Source organism: Hyperolius riggenbachi, chromosome 2 (assembly GCF_040937935.1).
Source record: "Hyperolius riggenbachi isolate aHypRig1 chromosome 2, aHypRig1.pri, whole genome shotgun sequence".
Classification (NCBI taxonomy): Eukaryota; Metazoa; Chordata; class Amphibia; order Anura; family Hyperoliidae; genus Hyperolius; species Hyperolius riggenbachi.
Genome location: NC_090647.1, coordinates 272828991 through 272852360, shown reverse-complemented (window position 1 = coordinate 272852360; position 23370 = coordinate 272828991). Strand labels below are relative to the sequence as shown.

General features: G+C 43.5%; 1 protein-coding gene across 1 annotated transcript in view; it reads left to right on the top strand.

Moving 5' to 3' along the window:
- The window catches only part of SYAP1 (synapse associated protein 1), a 45153-nt gene extending 24119 nt beyond the window's left edge, over positions 1 to 21034 (top strand). Inside the window, exons 7-9 of the mRNA XM_068265376.1 lie at positions 2302 to 2360; positions 8787 to 8931; positions 20363 to 21034. Coding sequence (XP_068121477.1) covers positions 2302 to 2360; positions 8787 to 8931; positions 20363 to 20490 — 332 coding nt within the window. The 3' untranslated portion in view covers positions 20491 to 21034. The remainder of the gene's footprint in view (positions 1 to 2301; positions 2361 to 8786; positions 8932 to 20362) is intronic.
- The last annotated feature ends 2336 nt before the right edge of the window (positions 21035 to 23370 follow it).

Genomic DNA, 23370 nt, shown 5'->3' with positions numbered 1-23370 from the left:
TTGGTACGACCAAAATGCATGACTTTACATTTTTCAACAATGAATTTCATCTGCCATGTATGTGCCCATATAGCCATCCTATGCAGATCATGTTGCAATATGTCCCTATCTTCCTTAGAGTTGATGGTTCTTGAAAGTTTATGGACCATTGTGCGTTTTCAATCTTTCTGCATACATATGACCTAAAACATAAACTAGATTCCAGTTTTGCAAACCATTCCAAAAGCATTATGTTTATTCTTGGTCAGAAGAGACCTTTTGGTAGATGAAAAGTATGTGGCCCATAGTTTTAGTGCTCCTGAGGCAGCACTAATTGCACAAAATGTTTCTGGTAACTGGAACGTCCTGTACATCAGCTTGGGGTCATTTTAGTGAGATTTAACTCTGAGGCCCCTTTTGTACAAGAACGGTAAACCTGCTTTGCCCTATTTTGCCCCAAGGGGTTGCAAAAACTATGAAAGTCTATGGAGACTTTCACACTTATTGCGGTCCCTTTTGATGCACCGGAAGTATCCGAGCCAATGCAAGGGCAACAGCATGTTACCGCGAGCACCAAGCTTAATGAATCATGCTTGGTGTAATGAAAGTCTATGGGTGACGCATGTAGTGATGTAGTGTAAACGACAGAGCACATTGCAGCGCCCGGGCAATGGGAATCCCAGTGACATACTTCCTTCCCAGCAGGGAGTATGTCACTGAGCAGGGGACGGTACTATGCATATGACCCTGTCTGCACACTGCTGCAGGGTCATATGATTGTTGTTTTCTTGCGGTGGGATATGGCAGGAGCATCGCATTCCCACTGCACTACTACGCAAACACCATGTAAAACCGGCCTCAACTGCAGTCCACAGGAAACGCTGACATCTTCCTGCAGAATTTGCTAGAACAGTTCAGAATACCTAGTTAGATAGTTCTAGATGGGCACTTAAGTTTTGCTCCACATAAATGTCATTTCAGATTTTTTTTTTTCCTCGGTAAATAAATTAACAGGCATGATATTCTGAAGTGTTTTTTTTGGGAGGTTTTCATAATCTACTTCTTAGTTTTTTTCTTTCTTTTAAATCTAATCGATTACATTTATGCAGACATATTGTGAATTCAAAAGTATTCACAACTAAAGCACCTTTGCAAACCACATACTAGCATACAGGCCTGGTGCACACCAAAAAACGCTAGCAGATCCGCAAAATGCTAGCAGATTTTGAAACGCTTTTTCTTATTTTTCTGTAGCGTTTCAGCTAGCGTTTTGCGGTTTTGGGAAGCGTTTTTGGTGTAGTAGATTTCATGTATTGTTACAGTAAAACTGTTACTGAACAGCTACTGTAACAAAAACCGCCTGTCAAACCGCTCTGAAGTGCCGTTTTTCAGAGCGGTTTGCGTTTTTCCTATACTTAACATTGAGGCAGAAACGCCTCCGCAATCCAAAATCTGCAGCAGCCCGGGAGTATGCGTTTCTGCAAAACGCCTCCCGCTCTGGTGTGCACCAGCCCATTGAAATACATTACCCTAGCGGATCCGCACCCGCAAGCGGATCGCAAAACACAGCCGAACCGCTCTGGTGTGCACTAGGCCACACACATGATTTAACTGACATTCATCTGCAGATCAGATCCACCAGGATGGATTTTCAGATCTGCGGATGATTGTCTGATCTGCAGATGAATGTCTGTTAAACAAGGTGTGTATGATGATCTGCAGATCTCATAGACTATGAATGCAATTTGCAGGAATGGATTTTTGGCAGGAACAGATCTTTTGCAGATACTGATCTTTTGTGTCTGTACAGCATCTTTGTGTGCAGCATCTTGCAAAGATTTTTTTCTGATGGGGAGTTCAGCTCCATAGAAAAGACTGTGTAGAGGATGGCTCTCATACTACATGAAGGGTGGTAAGATTGGTCTGTGATCTTTCATTTTCCAAAGACTATAGTCTGATGTGTGTATGCACCTTTAGTAACAGAACAAAGAATTTAGTCGTTGAACAGCAGCTACCTTTGTACAAGGTAGTGAAACAATTACTACCACTACTACTGGGGTATTGATTGATATGAATGATCAATCCGATGCAAATATTTCTGAGCTCATGTACTTTTTTGTACATTTTTATGCAAATATATGCAGCTTGAAAATGGACCAATCAAGTCACACTCAGGTTTAAATTGATTGGTCCATTTTCAAGCAGCATATGTTTGCATAAAGATTTACATAAATCTGCATCTGATTGGCCATCCCGAATGATTGATCATTTGCTATCTCAGGCTGCTATTGCACTAATTTTTATTTTATAATTAAATTCTAGAAACTGTTAGACCAAAGACTCCACCTGTTGCTATAAAAAGTCAACTGAAAACTCAAGAGGTAATTTATTTTTGTTCTTACTTATGAAATCACTATAAACATTGTTTGCAATGTTGGGTCTTCTTTACATTGGTGTTTTTAAGCTTCTGTGCGAGTAAATGCTTAGCTGTGAAATTTGCATGTGTTGCATATGGGACCATTGAGGCCGCTTTACCACGGACTGTTGAGCTTTGTGCTCAGCAAGCAGTTACCAGGCAGCAACAAGCAGTTACCAGGCAGTTGTGAGAGTTTGAGAGGCATTTCATTGCCTATCAAGTCTGTGGAAAAGAGGCCTTACACTGATGTTCATAGCTAGCATTTACCTGGCTGCACCTTTTAGGCCTCTTTTCCATGGGCAGTTGAACTGTGTGTTCAGCAAGCAGTTACCAAGCAGCCGTAAACATTTGCCAGGCAGCAGCAAGCAGTTGTGCGAGGTGGAGAGGCTTTTCATTGCCTAGCAACTGCTCATGGGAAAGAGGCCTTAAAAACACCTTTTGGCTTTCTTTAACTCTTTCCATCAGCAATCAGTTTGCAATGAAAACACCTGCCAAACTCCTAAAAATGCCTATACCATTTAGCAGTGCAATATAGAAGTAGAAATCTATATCTGTGAATGATTGATAAGGGGCCCATCTGTTTGTTTTTCAGGGAAGCCAAGGCTAAATTTGACTGCTGGGCAACTGCTTAATTTGCATAGATAAAATCACTCTGGGCTAGTTCACACTCAGCGCTTGGAGCGCCGCTAGACCGTGATCGTGTTTGACTCGCGATTTAAAAATAAAATCTTGTGATTCCTATTCAATAGAATGGGAATCACAGCACAATCTCCCCCAAAACGCTGCATGCAGCGTGTTTGCGATGAATCGAAATTGCAACCGCTGCAATGTGAATTTATCCATAGGGATACATTGCAGCAGCAGAATCGCCCCAATGTGAACCAGCCCTCAGAGTTATTTAACAGTTTCAATACATTTGCAAAAAAAAAAAAAAAAAATAGGATTAGTTCACTATGTATCTGTGTTTATGTTCTCATGCCCCAAGTCCATTCAGGTATGTTTTAACCACTTGAGGACCACAGTCTTTTCGCCCCTTAAGGACCAGAGCCTTTTTTTCCATTCAGACCACTGCAGCTTTCACGGTTTATTCCCCGGTAATACAACCTACCACCTAAATGAATTTTACCTCCTTTTTTTTGTCACTAATGCAGCTTTCTTTTGGTGCTATTTGATTGCTGCTGCAGGTTTTACTTTTTATTATATTCATCAAAAAAGACATGAATTTTGTCAAAAAAATGACTTTTTTAACTTTTTGTGCTGACATTTTTCAAATAAAGTAAAATTTCCTATACATTTAAGCGCAAAAGTTATTCTGCTACATGTCTTTGATAAAAAAAAAAAACATTCAGTATATATTTATTGGATTGGGTAAAAGTTATAGCGTTTACAAACTATAGTGCCAAAAGTGAATTTTCCCATTTTGAAGCATCTCTGCCTTTTCTAACAACCTGTCATGTTTCATGAGGTGCTAAAATTCCAGGATAGTATAAGTACCCCCAAATGACCCCATTTTGGAAAGAAGACAGCCCAAAGTATTCAGTGAGAGGCATGGTGAGTTCATGGAAGAATTTATTTTTTGTCACAAGTTAGCGGAAAATGACACTTTGTGACAAAAAAAAAAAAGTTTCCATTTCTTCTAACTTGCGACAAAAAAAAAATGAAATCTGCCACGGACTCACTATGCTCCTCTCTGAATACCTTGAAGTGTCTACTTTCCAAAATGGGGTCATTTGTGGGGTGTATTCACTGTCCTGGCATTTTGGGGGGTGCCTAATTGTAAGCACCCCTGTAAAGCCTAAAGATGCTCATTGGACTTTGGGCCCCTTAGCGCAGTTAGGCTGCAAAAAAGTGCCACACATGTGGTATTGCCGTACTCAGGAGAAGTAGTATAATGTGTTTTGGGGTGTATTTTTACACATACCCATGATGGGTGGGAGAAATATCTCCGTAAATGACAATTTTTTTATTTATTTTTTTTACACACAATTGTCTATTTACAGAGATATTTCTCCCACTCAGCATGAGTGTGTGTAAAAATACACCCCAAAACACATTATACTACTTCTCCTGAGTACGGCGATACCACATGTGTGGCACTTTTTTGCACCCTAAGTGCGTTAAGGGGCCCAAAGTCCAATGAGTACCTTTAGGATTTCACAGGTCATTTTGCGACATTTGGTTTCAAGACTACTCCTCACGGTTTAGGGCCCCTAAAATGCCAGGGCAGTATAGGAACCCCACAAATGACCCCATTTTAGAAAGAAGACACCCCAAGGTATTCCGTTAGGTGTATGGTAAGTTCATAGAAGATTTTTTTTTTTTTTTTGTCACAAGTTAGCGGAAAATGACACTTTGTAAAAAAACAATTTGATTTTAATTGTGTTTTTTCACAAAGTGTCATTTTCCACTAACTTGTGACAAAAAATAAAATCTTCTATGAACTCACCATACTCCTAACGGAATACCTTTGGGTGTCTTCTTTCTAAAATGGGGTAATTTGTGGGGTTCCTATACTGCCCTGGCATTTTAGGGGCCCTAAACAGTGAGGAGTAGTCTTGAAACCAAATGTCGCAAAATGACCTGTGAAATCCTAAAGGTACTCATTGGACTTTGGGCCCCTTAGCGCACTTAGGGTGCAAAAAAGTGCCACACATGTATATAAAAATCAATTTCCGCTAACTGTTGACAAAAAATAAAATCTTCTATGAACTCGTCATACACCTAACAGAATAACTTGGGGTGTCTTTTTTTCTAAAATGGGGTCACTTGTGGGGTTCCTATACTGCCCTGGCATTTTACGGGCCCAAAACCGTGAGTAGTCTGGAAACCAAATTTCTCAAAATGACTGTTCAGGGGTATAAGCATCTGCAAATTTTGATGACAGGTGGTCTATGAGGGGGCAAATTTTGTGGAACCGGTCATAAGCAGGGTGGCCTCTTAGATGACAGGTTGTATTGAGCCTGATCTGATGGATAGGAGTGCTAGGCTGGTGACAGGAGGTGATTGATGAGTGTCTCGGGGTGGTTAGAGGGGAAAATGGATGCAATCAATGCACTGGGGAGGTGATCGGAAGGGGGTCTGAGGGTTTGGCCGAGTGATCAGGAGCCCACACGGGGCAAATTAGGGCCTGATCTGATGGTAGGTGTGCTAGGGGGTGACAGGAGGTGATTGATGGGTGTCTCAAGGTGTGATTAGAGGGGGGAAATAGATGCAAGCAATGCATTGGCGAGGTGATCAGGGCTGGGGTCTGAGGGCGTTCTGAGGGTGTGGGTGGGTGATAAAGTGCCCTAGGGGCAGATAGGAGTCTAATCTGATGGGTAGCAGTGACAGGGGCTGATTGATGGGTGATCAGTGGATGATTAGATGGCAGAACAGATGTAAACAATGCACTTTGGAGGTGATCTGAGGGTAGGTCTGGGGCAATCTGATGTTGTGGGTGGGTGATCAGATTGCCCGCAAGGGGCAGGTTAGGGGCTGATTGATGGGTGGCATTGACAGGGGCTGATTGATGGGTGGCATTGACAGGGGCTGATTGATGGGTGGCATTGACAGGGGGTGATTGATGGGTGGCATTGACGGGGGGTGATTGATGGGTGGGCGATTGGGTGCCCACAAGGGGCAGATTAGGGTCTGATCTGATGGGTAACAGTGACAGGTGGTGATAGGGGGTGATTGATGGGTAATTAGTGGGTGTTTAGGGTAGAGAACAGATGTAAACACTGCACTTGGGATGTGATCTGACGTCGGATCTGCGGGCGATCTATTAGTGTGAGTGGGTGATCAGATTGCCCGCAAGGGGCTGATTTATGGGTGGCAGTGACAGGGGGTGATTGATGGGTGATTGACAGGTGATTGGCAAGTGGTCAGGGGGGATAGATGCATACAGTACACAGGAGGGGGGGGGTCTGGGGTGAATCTGAGGGGTGGGGTGGGTGATCAGAAGGGAGCAGGGGGCAGTTTAGGGTTAAAAAAAATAGCATTGACAGATAGTGACAGGGGGTGATTGGGTGCAAACAGTGGTCTGGGGGGTGGGCAGGGGGGGGTCTGAGGGGTGCTGTGTGCGATCAGGGGGCAGGGGGGGGGGGAAATCAGTGTGCTTGGGTGCAGACTAGGCTGGCTGCTGCCTGCCCTGGTGGTCCCTCGGACACTGGGACCACCAGGGCAGGAGGCAGCCAGTATAATAGGCTTTGTATACATTACAAAGCCTATTATACACTGTACGTGCGGCGATCCGGGTGCTAGTAACCCGCCGGCGCTTCCGAACGGCCGGCGGGTTACAGCGCGAGGGGGGGGCGGAGCCAATCGCCAGCAGCTGATCGCGTCACGAATGACGCGATCGCCGCATAACCACGCCTGCCGCCGCCTCCGCCGATGGGCGTATTGCGGTCGTTTAGGCCCAGTCTTTGCCGCCGCTGGGGGCGGTCGACAAGTGGTTAAACACTACTACTATGCAGCACACGGATGGCCATTTTCTTCTACTGTGCTGTATTGACGCAGTGCCAGTACTCTCTATCAGCTAAGGAACAGGCTACCAGCCACATCTGCAGATGGGTTCTGTAGCTCGTAGGCCTCTTTTCCACGGACTGTTGACCTGTGTGCTCAGCAAACAGTTACCAGGCAGCAGTGAGCAGTTGTGAGAGCTTGAGAGGCATTTCACTGCCTATCAACAGTCCGTGGAAAAGAGGCCTTTAGGATAGCAGCCAGTCTTCTCTCTCCAAAGTACATGATTGCTGTGATTTAAGTCCCTTTCCCATTGAGTGCGAAGCCGCAGTACGAATTTGCGCTTTAACAATGAAATCAATGCAGTTGATTGAAAGCGTTTCCATTGAAAGCGGTTTTTCCAAATGTAGATGCAGAAAAAAATGTGGTCTGCATGCTGCAGATTTCTGCACCACTCACTGCCCCACGTGCGATTCACAAATAATGAAAGTAAATGGTCCCGTGTGCAAATGTGAATTTTCACGTTTTCAATGCAAATTTTCACATCAGTTTTCCAATCTAACACGCTGATCCTTTCCTGTTGAATCAATAATCTCTGACAGATCCGATCAGATTTTCTATAGTTTTTACGATCACTTCTGTACAAAATTGAACGGTAACCTGATCGGACCAGTTGGAAATTGCATGTAGTGGTGAGCTATGCATAGCTCCGCCATTCGTAATCAAAATTATGATTACAACTTGCTGGCTGTGGCAGAGTGGGGAGCTAACTTACCCTTGTCCGCCCCCCCCCCCCCCCCCCCCCCTATAGCCGATGTGCACTCACATTTTACCTCTCAAACCCATGCTTCCTCCTTCCGGGGATTGAGGAGGCGTGGGAATGTTGTGGAAAGCAAGTGAATGTGACGTGGAGCAAATTGGCTATAGGTGGTGACATAGGTAAGTTAAACCCCCTCCGAGCCGCAACCAGCAAGTTGTAATCGTAAATATGTTTACAAACTGTATAGCTCACCACTAATTGCATGGTGTACCAGGCATAATGTTGCTGTGGAGATTAAAAATTGTATGCGAAAATTTGCATTAAAAATGCACAATTGTATAGGTCATTCAATTCGCAAATGCAAATTTGGATGCAGAACACTCAGTATTACTAGTGGAAATAGACCCTAACAAGTTCTTCTCTCAGGACTCAGTGATGTGCGTTAGGGCCCATTCACACTTAAAAAGTGCAAAACGGTAGCACTCAACGCTTCCATTTTGGGTGGGAGATTTTTACCGCGATTAGCGCAGTAAAATCACTACACTCTCGCGATTCAATGCAATCGCAATCATCGCTTTTATAAGCACTGTATTGCGATCGCTCAAGAATCGCAAGAAAATGCTGCAAATAACTTGTTTTGCGATTGCTGTTAATTGCGAAACGCCCGCAATCGCGGCAGTGAGATCACAGCCATAGGGTTACAATTGCGCTTTAAAAAGCGCTAGCACTTCGGTGATTAGCGGGCATCGCCCGCTAATCGCCATAGTTTGAATGCGCCCAAACACTTTCTTTTGGTACCAAAACACCTATTCCCTTGCATTACCAACAAATAATTGCATAAAGTTGAGATTCATATTTATACAATTTTTTTTAAAAATGTGTTTTTTTGTTTTTTGTTTTTTTTTAAGTATAATTTTAGTCTTAGATAATTCTCAACAGTGCTTCTTGTTTTTTAATCATTTTATTTTTAAAATGGTACTGTCAGTCAGTCCCCTTCCAGTTGCTGGCATTTTGGTAAAGTATGGAGGGCAGGGGTAATTGACAAGATTGCTACCCATTTACACTGCTCGCTGCCATCATTAGGAGTAGGTTGGACTGGCATTCCCCACAGACTTTACCTCTGCAGTGGAGGGCAAGTGACCTGGACATACAGAAGTGGAGCAGGATAAATTGCTGTTTTTCCATTCCTAGGAAGATGAGGAGATTTCTACCAGCCCAGAAGTATCTGAGTTTGTGAGTGAAGCATTTGATTCCTGCAACATAAACCAAGAAGATCTAAGGAAAGAAATGGAGCAGTTGGTGTTGGACAAAAAAGATGAACTGGAAAAAGCAGAAGGTAATCCATTTTAATTTGTTACCAGAATAATCTGACGGTTCTGCTCAGTTTAAGAAATTAGTAAATCCAAGTAAAAATGGTGATAAGTAGCCGATACTTTTATCAGTTTCAGAGCACTAAATCAAATACTTAAAGAGACTCTAAAGTCTCTAAAAAAAATCATCTTTTTATAATAAAATCCTGTGTAATATGACAGCCCTGCCTAAACCGCCGCATTCCCGCCGCTCTAACCTAACTAAGTTGCCCCCCCCAAACTCCCCGGGGGGCAATCCGGGAATTTCTTCCGTGAGAGGCAGAGCTATGAGCCGCAGCTCTGCCTCTCAGCGCGTCTGTCAGCCCAGATCGCCGCCTCTCCCCCGCCCATCTCAGTCTTACTTCACTGAGAGGGGCGGGGGAGAGGTGGAGATCCGCTGCTGACAGACGCATGTGAGGCAGGGCTGCAGATCATAGCTCTGCCTCACACGGAAGAGTAGAGGGCAGCAAAATCCACGACCAAGAAAGTCGTGGATTTTGCGGGGGAGAGGGAGGGGGGAGTTAGGGGGGATTTAGATAGATTTCAGCAGCGGGGATGCGGTGGTTTAGGTAGGGCTATCATATTACACAGGGTTTTATAATAAAAAGATGATTTGTGATGTCTGGTGGATTGTGTATTTCGGTTCATCTGATATCTAGAGCAGCAAGTGTCACTTTTTAAACTTATATTTTTTTCTTTTCCCTCCAGTTTGCTTAGCAGACATGCAATTAGCTAGGGGGAGGGATTAGCTGTAACACAGGTGATAAATTAAACAGAAGTGTAGGCCGAAGCCCTAAGGCCCCATTCACACTTGCAAAACGCTAGCGATTTTGCTAACGTTTTGCTCTGGCGATTTTTGGCGATTAATGACAAAAATCGCCATTCACACTTGGGGCAATTTTCCGTGATCGCGATTAGCGTTTCTGTAGCACTAAATGCGATCGCTGGAAAATCGCCTGAAAATGGTGCAGGATACAAATAATTTTTTTTTTGAGCGATTTGCGTTAATTGCAGGCGATTAAAGCAAATCACCCAAGTGAGAACGGGCCCATAGGTTTCTATTGCACTAGCGCTTAAAAAAGCGCTAGCGCTTAAGCGTTTTGCCGAAATCACTGGCAAAACGCTCAGGTGTGAACGGGCCTTACTATGGTGGAGGGCTGATTTCACTTCACTGCTGGGAACTGTGCGCACTGCTGTTGTTTGTAAATTGTGTTTGTAACTTGTGTTTTTGCTGTTGTGATATCTGGTGGATTGTGTATTGTGGTTCATCTGATATCTAGAGCAGCAAGTGTCACTTTTAAACGTATATTTTTTTTCTTTTCCCTCCAGTTTGCTTAGCAGACAGGCAATTAGCTAGGGGGAGGGATTAGCTGTAATAGGAGATAATTGGATAGCTTTAGTACCTGAGCTTGCTCAGTCTGTGGCTTGCTCACTAAGTGGCTTCGACACAAGTGGCATAGGCGTTAAAAACAGGCGTTACAATACAGGCACAAAGGGAAAGGCAGTACTTTAAAGTGGAACTGACCTTAAAATGTGATACTGTAAAAATCTCTGATGTGTTGCTTAATACTGCTTAAATAAATAAAAATATATGTTTGCTGTAATATACCTGTCAGATGTCCTTATTTCCGTTACTGCATTCTAGTGCAGTGTGTGCAGCCATATGTTGGTTGGCAAGTTTACAGTGTCATCCAGCTTCAGCCCCTCTTTCCTCAAGCAGCTCCTTTCTCCAATCACTGTGCAGTATGCAAATTAGCCTGTGCTAGTGTACAGTTACAGTGATGTCATCTGGCTGCCCTGTGTATGTGAAGTCTGCCCAGCCTGTCATTTCTCTGCTGGCAGAGTTTTTTTTATTTATTTATTTTGTTGAGATGATACTAATAGCTAAACAGCTAGGTACACACCATATAATTTTTCTGGCAGATTTACCTGCCAGATCGATTATTTCCAACAGGTCCAAATTTCTATTGATTTTTCAATCTCTTTTTTTCAATCCATTTTTGTTCAATTCTATGAAAATTGATTAAAAAAAAAACGGTTGAAAAAAATAGCATTAAAAAAAATGGAGAATCAATCGATCTAAATTTGATTCAAAAATCAATCTTCAGATCAGACATGTTGGAAATAATTGATCTGGCAGGTAAATCTGCCAATGCTCCAGTCCCCCTGCCGGTTACTTCCGGAATTTGCGACTTTAAAGTCGCAGAACCACTGCGCCTTTTCGTCATTCCCGCTGACTTCTCAGGGTTCGATCTGCGCTGAACATACTGCGCTTGCGAAGTGAACCGCCGTAAGAGACCGGAGCATCGTTCAGTGGCTGCGCGGGCACAGGACATCTGCGGGGGACCATAAGAAGCCCCGGGTAAGTTCATCTTTTTTTTTTTTTTTTTTTTTTTTCCCCTTCGCCCCGTACAGTACTCCTTTAGGCCACTTGCACGCTGCATGCGTTTCCGATTCCGATTTTTAATCGGTTTTTACATCCGATTCCGATTTTTAATCTTTACAGCACACTGCATTTTTTGATCCGTTTTTCTGTTGAATGTATTCAGGGAAAATCGGAATTGAAAATCGGAAACTGAAATCGGAGTCGGAAAACGGATTTGCAGTGTGCAGGGAGCCTTAAACAGTTAAGAGAAGGGGGTTCAGGTCTGTCAGGGAACAGGGGCGGGTGGGGGGAGGGTATAGATACTCTATATACATACACACATGCTCTATATACATACACACCTGCTCTGTATATACACATGCAGATCACATCACAAACACACTATATACATACACACATGCTTTGTATACACACATAGAACACACACACACACACACACACACACACACACACACACACACACACACACACACACACACACACACACACACACACACACACACACACACACACACACACACACACACACACACACACACACACACACACACACACACACACACACACACACACACACACACACACACACACACACACACTCCATACATCACCACACACAAATGCCAGACATATACACACACTGCAACCATACAAACACAGTCAGCACCTTTCCTACCGAAGTAGCACCTTCTGTCACAGCTGCAGCTCCAAGTATCTGTGTCTCTCCTTCTCTCTGACCATCTTGGGGAGAAGGAGGGGGGGTTGGACATTCCTCTCCACAGTGAAGTGTTTAGCTTATCAGCTCCACAGTCCAGGAAGGCAGGGAGCTATGTGCATCTCTCAGGAGGGAGGGGTAGAACAGGCTGTAGCCTCATCTAAGTTACTAAAAGTATTACAGTAACAGACCTGGCATCTCCCCCTCTGCTCTCGGGGAACAGTCCAATTTACCGGGCAGATACATTGCCGGTAAAAACATTTTACAGGCAGAGGCTTTTCAAATCCTTTTCCTTGTGTGCCTCTGAGATACTGGCCCGGTGGCAATCCTAGCTGGGGGGGGGGGGGGGGGGGGGCTCTCCTGTTCTCTCAGATGTGCAGGTCTGTCTCCACTCCTCTGCTTGTTTCTCTAGCCTCAGTCCACTGTCTGCTCGTCTTTCTCTGCTACATCCACTGTCTACTCTGCAGCTCTGCTATCCCTTATTCTTCTCTCCACGGAGATCTTCCCTTCACTCTTCTGCTCCCCTTTCTCCTCCGCTGTCTGCTCTCTCTAGCCTGCATATTTCTACTGTTAGCATTCTTCATGTGTCTCAGGGGCGCCACCTGATGACGCAGAATGTAAACAACATGCCCACAGGAACTCTCGCGAGCAGTAGGCAGAATTTCCCGACATACAAGTTCTCCCACTGATCTCTGGGAGCCTGCCAGACAGTGCCGCGGCATGCAACCTCACAGATGGGACAGGCTTAGTAAATGATTTATGTTATACATTTTATTTACATTTTTTTTAAATTACATGTTGTTCTCTTTTTGCCTATCATTTTTAACCACTTCACCACTGAGGGGTTTTACCCCCTGAGCACCAGAGCAATTTTCACCTTTCAGCGCTCCTTCCATTCATTCGTCTATAACTTTATCATTACTTATCACAATGAATTGAACTATATCTTGTTTTTTCCGTCACCAATTAGGCTTTCTTTAGGTGGGACATTATGCCAAGAATTATTTTATTCTAAATGTGTTTTTAATGGGAAAATAGGAAAAATGTGGGAAAAATTATTTTTCAGTTTTCGGCCATTATAGTTTTTAAATAATGCACGCTACTGTAATTAAAACCCATGAAATTTATTTTCCCTTTTGTCCCGGTTATAAAACCGTTTAAATTATGTCCCTATCACAATGTTTGGCGCCAATATTTTATTTGGAAATAAAGGTGCATTTTTTTTTCAGTTTTGCGTCCATCCCTAATTACAAGCCCATAGTTTATAAAGTAACAGTGTTGTACCCTCCTGACATAAATATTTAAAAAATTCAGTCCCTAAGGTAACTATTTGTTTTTTTTTAATTGTAAATTTTTTATTTTAATTACAAAAAAAAAAAAATGGGGAGTGTGGGAGGTAATGAGTTAATTTTTTGTGTATAAGTGATTCATTTGTATGTGGAAAAATGTTTAGGGTGTAGTTTTACTATTTGGCCACAAGATGGCAACAGTAACTTTTTGTTTAATGCGACCTCCAAGCGTCCTTCAGGAGGCTTGGAGGAAGTACAAGGAGGCTGGTAACGTGGTCTCTTTTTCGCAATGATCGCGCTGCTCATCGGAGAGCAGCGGATCATTGCGGGGCTTAGATTAACGAACGGGAATGGATTTTCCCGTTCAATGATCTCCGGGCAAGCGGGCGGCGGCGTGCTTACGAGCGGCCGGCGGGGTGTTTACGAGCGGGAGTGCGGGCAGCGGCGGGAGCGCGGAAAGTACGGATTTCTCCGTCCCTGGGGGTTAAAGGATGGAAAAAGGGACGGAAAAATTCGTACGGGCGGGGGTAAAGTGGTTAAATAGGATTCTTTTGGTCTGTTTAGGTATTTAGAGTTCAGTTCCTCTTTAAGCAGCAGGTGAGGACTAAAAAAAAAACCCAAACAAACAAAAAAATCCCTTGAACCAATATTGCGTTTTTTTTGCATTGGTTAGAATGTGCTAGGCACATTGTGGTGTAGTCTTAGAGTTTTGAGGACTCCACCCCAGCTTCACTCCCTCTGCTTCACTCCCTTACCTCCACCCCAGCTTCACTCACTCCCCAGCTTCTCTCCCTCTCCTCCACCCCCGCTTCACTCACTCTCCCGTTTCATCTTTTACCACCACCGTTTACTTGAAGTGATTTTTTCCCCACAAAATAGTCACCATGTTGGACAATGCAGTACAGTGTACATCCTGCAACGTGTATGCATGCCTTGATCAGCAGATTGAGGGTGTTTACTGTTGCCCTGTGTGTGTGTGTGTTGCTTAATTAGAGGCTAAAGTCACAGAGCTAAATGAGCATCTTGCAACACTGAGACACATACACAACATGGAGAAGAGCTTGGATCTCATGATCCAGACACTGGAGGGAACATATGAAGATGAGGTGGGTGGAGTACAGTCGGAGCAAGAAGCAGAGGTAGCCGCTAGTTGGGTCACAGAAGGGTTAGGGGAAAAAGTGGCATGGAGGCTAGTCCCGAGTTGTCCCTCCCTAATAAGTATGCTTGTTTGCTGCAACGAGGAAGGGAATAGGAGTGCAGCTAAGGCTAGACAGATACTGGTGGTAGGGGATTCAATTATTAGGCACACAGGGTAATCTGTTGAAGAAACCGTGAATGCCGTACAGTCTGTTGCCTCCTGGGTGCTCGGGTTCGGCATGTAGCGGAAAGAATTGACAGATTATTGGGTGGGGCTGGAGAAGACCCGGCTGTCATGGTACACATTGGCACCAATGACAAAGTTGGTGGGAGATGGAAGGTCCTCAAAAATTATTTTCAGGTACTTGGAGATAAACTTAAAGCAAGGACCTCCAAGGTGGTGTTTTCTGAAATACTGCCAGTGCCATGTGCTACATCTGAGAGAGAGAGGGAGCTTAGGGAGTTAAATAAGTGGCTGAGAAATTGGTGTAGGAAGGAGGGGTTTGGGTTCCTGGAGAACTGGGCAGACTTTGCAGTTGGCTACAGGTTCTACAGCTGGGATGGGCTGCACCTTAATGGGGAGGGTGCAGCGGCATTGGGGGAGAAGATGGCTAAACAGTTGGAGGAGATTTTAAACTAGGATCTGGGGAGAGGTGGGAGGGTAAAGTCTCGATATGTAGACAAGATGAGGTAAAAAGACAGTGGGAACCTAACATTATGGGGGGTGGAGAAGGGGGGGTGGGGACAGTGTAAAGAGTAAGAAGGTTGGTAAAAACTTCAAGTAGCCCATTTTATGCAACCAAGATTGGAAAATGTGGTGGTAAAAAACATAAAGTGCATGGTAACCAATGCTCGGAGCCTTGCAAATAAAATAGACGAACTAGAGTTCATTCTGAATGACAAAGGCTATGACATTGTGGGAATAACCGAGACATGGATGGATGAAAGCCATGACTGGATAGCGAATTTAGAGGGATACAATGTGGTTAGGAAGGATAGAACAGGGAAAAAATATGGAGGGGTTGCCTCTTTAAGAAATTCTTTTTACAGCTGTCCTGAACGATGAGATGGAGTAAGATTGTGAAGATGTGGTGTCCGTTTTGGTAAAAAATTCATGGTGGAAATAAAGGTTGCCAATTGCTTATTGGGAGATGCTACAGGCCACCACATATTCATGAAGCTGCAGAACTGCAATTACTACAACAGATTGAAAAAGCTGCAAGTAAAAATGTGGTCATAGTTATGGGTGACTTCAACTTTCCAGACATTGACTGGAGTATTGAGGCTACCCATTCTGGTAAAAGCAGCAGATTTCTGGCAGCACTACAGGACAATTACTTGACTCAAATGGTAACGAAACCAACTAGGGAGAATGCATTACTGGATTTGATAATTTCTAATAGACCAGACAATGTATCAAATGTGCAGGTTCAAGAACATTTGGGAAATAGTGATCACAACATAACGTTTGATCTGGTGACAGATAGGCCGCGGGCCAGCGGGACCACTAAAACTATGAATTTTAGAAAAGCAAAGTTCAATCAACTCAGTCAGGCACTACGTTTGGTGAACTGGGATAATGTACTACAAAAGGAGGACACTGAAGGGAAATGGCAAGCTTTTAAACTTATGCTCAATCAATATTGTAGTATGTATATCCCATATGGAAACAAAATGTCTAGGAATAAAAAAGGCCTCTATGGATGAATAGAAAGGTTAGAGATAAAATGAAGAGGAAAAAGAATGCCTATAAGGTCCTAAAACAGGAGGGGACTGAGGCTGCATTAAACAATTATAAGGAGTGCAATAAAAATTGTAAAAAAAAGAAATTAGGCTGGCAAAGATTGAAGCTGAAAATTAAATCGCTAGGGATATCAAATCTAGCCCAAAGAAGTTTTACAAGTACATCAACTCTAAAAAAAAAAAAAAAAAGAAAGGTTGACTGTATTGGACTCCTAATGGATGAGGGTGGGAACTTAATGGTGGATGACCAAGGTAAGGCAGAGTTATTAAATGCTTTATTTGCTTCTGTCTTCACAAGGGAAACATCACTGTTGCAAATTACAGATGCAGAAGAGTCTCATTCTTCCAACTAATATTAAATACTTAACGCAGGAAGAAGTGAAGGCAAGACTAAATAAATTAAAAATAGACAAAGCACCTGGCCCGGATGGCATGCATCCTCAGGTCCTAAGGGAATTAAGTTCAGTTATAGATAAACCCCTTTATCTTATCTTTTGTGACTCTCTTTTAACTGGCAGAGTCCCAGTGGATTGGCATACAGCCTACGTTTTCCCATTATTTAAGAAGGGCAAAAAATCAGATCCAGGAAATTATAGACCTGTAAGCTTAACATAAGTTGTATGCAAACTATTTGAGGGGTTACTAAGAGATACTATACATGACTTCATAGTAGAAAATAATCTTATTTCTCTGCATCAACATGGGTTTACTAAAGCCAGGTCCTGTTTGACTAACATGCTCAGCTTTTATGAGGTAGTGAACATTAATGTGGATATAGGGAATGCTGTAGATGTGATATACTTGGACTTTGCAAAGGCCTTCGACACTGTTCCACACAAGTCTGGTGCAAAAGTTGAGGATGCAAGGACTGGGGAAGAGTCTGTGTGCATGTGTGCATGGATAGGGAACTGGCTAATGGACAAAGAGTTGTGGTCAATGGATCATACTCAAAATGGGTGATTGTTAGCAGTGGGGTCCCACAGGGGTCGGTACTGGGTCCAGTGCTCTTCAATTTTTATTTATTAATGACCTAGTAGATGCAGTAGTAAGCAATGTGGCTATTTTTGCAGATGATACAAAATTGGGCAGAATCATCAACTCTCAGGAAGATAGGGACATACTGCAACAGGATCTGGATAGGATGGCTATATGGGCACATAAATGGCAGATGAAATTCAATGTTGAAAAATGTAAAGTCATGCATTTTGGGCGTACCAATGGTCTAGCACCATAGAAAATAATAAATGGGATACAGTTAGGGACATCAAACTTTGAGAAGGACTTGGGAGTACTCATCGACAACAAGTTAAATAATCGTACTCCATGCCAAGCTGCTGCAGCTAAAGCTAACAAAATTTTGGGATGCATTAAAAGGGAAATAAAAACTTGAGATGCTAGCATAATATTGCCCCTGTTTAACTCTCTAGTAAGGCCACATCTGGAATATGGAATTCAGTTCTGGGCACCACATTACAGGAAAGATATTACAGCTTTAGAGCAGGTGCAGAGACGAGCAACAAAATTGATACGTGGCATGGAAGGTCTCGCTTACCAAAAAAGGTTAGATAAATGGGTTTATTTAGTCTAAAGAAAAGACGCCTTAGAGGGGATCTAATTAACATGTATAAATACATCAGAGGCCAATATAAAATCTTGGCGGATGAGCTTTTTGTTCCTAGGCCTTCTCAAAGGACTAGAGGACATGATCTGTGCATGAAGGAAAAACGTTTTAGCCATTTATTTAGGAAAGGGTTCTTTACAGTAGGAGTGATTAAGATGTGGAATGCATTGCCACAGGAAGTAGTTATGGCAAACTCTATACCTGCATTTAAAGGGGGCTTCGATGCTTTCCTTGCATTGAAAGACATCATGGCTACAATTATAGGTAATGCACAATAATGTTGATTCAGGGATTTCATCTGATTGCCATCTGGAGTTGGGAAGTAATTTTTTTTCCCTTTTGGGGCTAATTGGACCATGCCTTGTAAGGGTTTTTCACCTTCCTCTGGATCAACAGGGATATGTGAGGGAGCAGGCTGGTGTACTTTGTTCTCTGATTGAACTCGATAGACGTATGTCTTTTTTTTTCAACCCAAATAACTAACTATGTAACTATGATTTTTAAGAGACTTCAGTGTCTCTGTGAGAGGGAAGCCTCAGCATCCTCCAGACAGAGGTTTCCTATGTTGCACACTCAGACCCTCCAAAACTTCGGGGTCCCGGTCCCTGGCACAAGTGTGGCCTAGGTGCACCCACACGAGCGTACTTGCACAATAGCATGGAGCCGCTCATGTGGCTCCGGCTTACTATGCAGATGACAGCCATGCGCACACTGACACAGTTCGGCCCTTCTTGCGTCTGAAGAGGAGCGTGATGCCAACGTTCATTTTGACAAGCACTAGTCAGAATTCTCTGGGGAAGGAGGGGGTGTTGGGTTTGAGGCTGCGCTCTACACTGGAGGACAATGTGAGAAGCCTCTAAGCAGTGTTCCCAACCCTGTCCTCAAGGCCCACCAACAGTACATGTTTTGTATAAATCCACAGAGGTAGTTAATCGGCTCTGCTGAGACACTAATTACCTCACCTGTGCATGTTTGTGGTTTTCTGCAAAACATGTACTGTTGGTGGGCTTGGAGGACAGGGTTGGGTAACTCTGTTCTATAGGATGCAGAGGCTTCCCTCTTCTTGGGTAAGTATGTGTATTTGTACCTGAGGTTCGTTTCAGGTACACTTTAAAATGAATTATGCAGGAGAACAGAGGCGCCAAAAGGATAAAAGGAAACTAAATGAGCTTAAAAACCAAATTCTTGGTAAATAGAGGAAGTAGTGGTGGACTTTCCTCCTCCAAGTAGACACACAATGACTGTAGTAAAGACAGTCAATATATTTTATTTATGAACTCCAAATATGCAATGCGTTTCGCAGGTTTGATCCCGCTTCATCAGGCAATAACAGAGCAATAGCATATGTGGTCAGTAGAAGAGCCAGGCACCTCTGTGTATTTGTACCCGAGGTTCAACTCAGGTACACTTTAAATGAATGTAGGTAGCTATAAAGTCACTGTAGTAATTGGTTACTGTACAAGTCTGTAGCTGCAGATTGCTCTTGGGAAAGTATTTGTAGATAGTGGTGAATGTTTGCTGAATATTCAAATCAACAAAAAAATTGAAGTGGCTGTGAGCAAATCAATGCCATGAGGTGCCAATCAAAATGCTGATGGCTATGTAACTTTATCATCTGCTGGTGAATTGGTCAGGAGTTTGCTGCTTCAATTTGCCCACAGCTACTATTATTTTCTGTAGAGAACAGATTTTTCCCTCAACACACCTAGCTAATAGAAATTAAAGTATGGTATGTGTTGCCAGCACTGAAAGCTAGTAAATCACTAGTGGTTATAGAGATAATAGCCAACAACACTGACGGGCTGCATTTAAATAAATTAATGGAGAGAGTTATGGCAGTTTGAGTCTAGGGCACGCAAGTATGGTAAGCCTTTTTTTTGCACTATTCTAAAACACCTGCAGTGATGTTATACCACAGTCTGATCTGTTTCCTGACTTATGGATTACCTAATGTCTCCTGACCTGTAGAAGGCTTTTAAAGTGTACCCAAGGTGAAGTAAAATAGAAAAATGATACTTGTTTAAGAAGGAATCTGTTATCGTAGCCATGCTCCTCTTTATGCAGACGATCGGCTCCATGCTACTGCGCAGTTGCACAGTGCAGCCATACTCGCACAGGAGCAGTGTAGACATGCTTGTGAACAAAGAGGAAGGTGAAGCGAACTTCCAGAGGCACCCGGGCAGTAGTGGTGGATTGCAGGATGATGCTTGAAGCCTCTGCAGGAACCAGATTCTTCACTCTTCTTAGGTAAGTATCTCATTTTATTATTCTATGGTTCTCTTTAATAGAGAACAGGTCATTACTGGTTGACTTCATTCAAACATGAATTGACTGGAGAGCCTTTTGTGTATGGGACCAATAGCTGTCAGTCCAATTATGGCATATTGAAAAGCTGGAATGGAAGTTATGGTTATACAGTAGTATTGCCATATGCTGTTTATTATCCAGTTGTGTTTCAGGCATTGTATTGAAATTGCTTAAAATATTGTTTTATAACATACTTTAAGCTTTGTATTTCACATTCCAGAGGAATCTGAAGACTGGATCAAAGAACTGCAGCAAGTGGTCCAGGAATATGAAGTAGTTTCTGGCACAGACAAATTAAAAGATGAGGGCTGGGATAAAGAGATAGAGGAACTCCTGCAGGATGATTAACTGTACACTCCCTTGGACTTCATCTGGAAAGTGTCCCTGCTCTGGTGTAACCTCACTGTAGTCATTCCTGCACAAAGCAAAAGAGCTATTCCTGAAGTGGCCCTTCGGTGTCTCTGTGGTTCTCCCTGACTGCCACCAATGTTTATCTCAAGGATTCTGGATGGTGAACGTTCGTCACTTGGAAGCACATGGACCTGTAAAATGCCTGGGCTGTTATGGTTTTATACTGTAGCTATTATTTTTCATATGCAATCATTTCATGATGTAACAACTTAAATGATTTAAACTGTATGGTATATGGGTTAATAAGATCTGTAAGATCTTTCCTTTCTTCACTACTAGATTCAACATAATTTCTGTAGCAAATATTTGGCACAGTATAAATCAGGCTTCTAAACCCTTGTTCCAGAACTGGCCCTGGTGCCAAACGGTGGTTTAGGTCTTTATAATAGTGAGCTGACTTGTTTAACAGTTTAAATGTGTAATTATTTGGCCTTATATAATCGTTAAATTATATCTTAAGTAAAATTTTACATGACTTCTAGTCCTGTTTCTAGTTTATACCTACCTATAGGTTTATGATACAATCACAATGGCAAACTTGTAAAAGCATCATTTTGACTAGTGTGTTATGCCAGAGTCAAGGCGGGGGTCCTACTCAGTCTAGTCTTCTGTAATGATGCTCAACTTGGCATTGCTGCTGGTTATCATGTTGATAGGTGGATTAACTAAGGGGTGACCTCAAGTGAGAGATTCTCCTGGATTTGTGCATATATTTAATGCAAGTAAAATACAGTAACTATTTGATCTACCATGAAACAAGCTTGATTGTACAAGCCTATCAAATCCTTCTAATATGAGGGACTATCTAAAGTACCGTATTTACTCGAATATAAGCGGACCCGAGTATAAGTAGTATAGGGCGGTGGGGTTGTGGGTATTGGGTGCGCAACCTAGTGGACAGTGTCATGCGCAGCGGGTTCCAGGGGGGGGGGGGAGCTGGGGTGCGGCGGCATAGCTAGCATAGTTGACCCAGTATAGGGAGTTTAGTTGCCCCAGTATGGCTAGCATAGTGCCCCAGTATAGCTAGTATAGTGACCAGTATAGCTAGTATAGTCCCAGTATAGGTAGACAGTGCCCAGTATAGCTAGTATAGTGCCCAGTATGGGTAGATAGTGCCCAGTATAGCTAGTATAGTGCCCAGTATGGGTAGGTAGTGCCCTAGTATAGTGCCCAGTATGGGTAGGTAGTGCCCCAGTATAGCTAGTATAGTGCCCAGTATGGGCAGGTAGTGTTCCAGTATAGCTAGTATAGTGCCCAGTGTAGTGCCTAGTATAGTGTCCAGTATGGGTATGCAGTGCCCCAGTATAGCTAGTATAGTGCCCAGTATGGGTAGGTAGTGCCCCAGTATAGCTAGTATAGTGCCCAGTATGGGTAGGTAGTGCCCCAGTATAGCTAGTATAGTGCCCAGTATGGGTAGGTAGTGCCCCAGTATAGCTAGTATAGTGCTCAGTATGGGTAGGTAGTGCTCCAGTATAGCTAGTAAAGTGCCCAGTATGGGTAGGTAGTGCTCCAGTATAGCTAGTATAGTGCTCAGTATGGGTAGGTAGTGCCCCAGTATAGCTAGTATAGTGCCCAGTATGGGTAGGTAGCGCCCCAGTATAGTGCTCAGTATGGGTAGGTAGTGTTCCAGTATAGCTAGTATAGTGCCCAGTATGGGTAGGTAGTGCCCCAGTATAGTGCTCAGTATGGGTAGGTAGTGCCCCAGTATAGCTAGTATAGTGCCCAGTATGGGTAGGTAGCGCCCCAGTATAGTGCTCAGTATGGGTAGGTAGTGTTCCAGTATAGCTAGTATAGTGCCCAGTATGGGTAGGTAGTGCCCCAGTATAGCTAGTATAGTGCTCAGTATGGGTAGGTAGTGCTCCAGTATAGCTAGTATAGTGCTCAGTATGGGTAGGTAGTGCCCCAGTATAGCTAGTATAGTGCCCAGTATGGGTAGGTAGTGCCCCAGTATAGTGCTCAGTATGGGTAGGTAGTGTTCCAGTATAGCTAGTATAGTGCCCAGTATGGGTAGGTAGTGCCCCAGTATAGCTAGTATAGTGCTCAGTATGGGTAGGTAGTGCTCCAGTATAGCTAGTATAGTGCCCAGTATGGGTAGGTAATGCCCCAGTATAGCTAGTATAGTGCTCAGTATGGGTAGGTAGTGCTCCAGTATAGCTAGTATAGTGCTCAGTATGGGTAGGTAGTGTTCCAGTATAGCTAGCATAGTGCCCAGTATAGCTAGTATAGTGCCCAGTATGGGAAGGTAATGCCCCCAGTATAGCTAGTATAGTGCTCAGTATGGGTAGGTAGTGCTCCAGTATAGCTAGTAAAGTGCCCAGTATGGGTAGGTAGTGCCCCAGTATAGTGCTCAGTATGGGTAGGTAGTGTTCCAGTATAGCTAGTATAGTGCCCAGTATGGGTAGGTAGTGCCCCAGTATAGCTAGTATAGTGCTCAGTATGGGTAGGTAGTGCTCCAGTATAGCTAGTATAGTGCTCAGTATGGGTAGGTAGTGTTCCAGTATAGCTAGCATAGTGCCCAGTATAGCTAGTATAGTGCCCAGTATGGGAAGGTAATGCCCCCAGTATATCTAGTATAGTGCCCAGTATGGGTAGGTAGTGCCCTAGTATGGGTAGGTAGTTGCCCCCCTCTCCCCCAACTCAACGCCCCACCCCGCCCCCGCCGATCGTGTTACCTTATGAGCTGGCGGCCGCTTGTTCTATTAGAGGCCCCAAGGCGTTGCTCTCCTCTTTGCAGCATCTCCTATTACAGCAGTCAGCAGCGTGTCTTGCGGCTGCTGGAAGGAGGGAAGGAGGCATGGCAGCGGCTTCCTGTAGCGG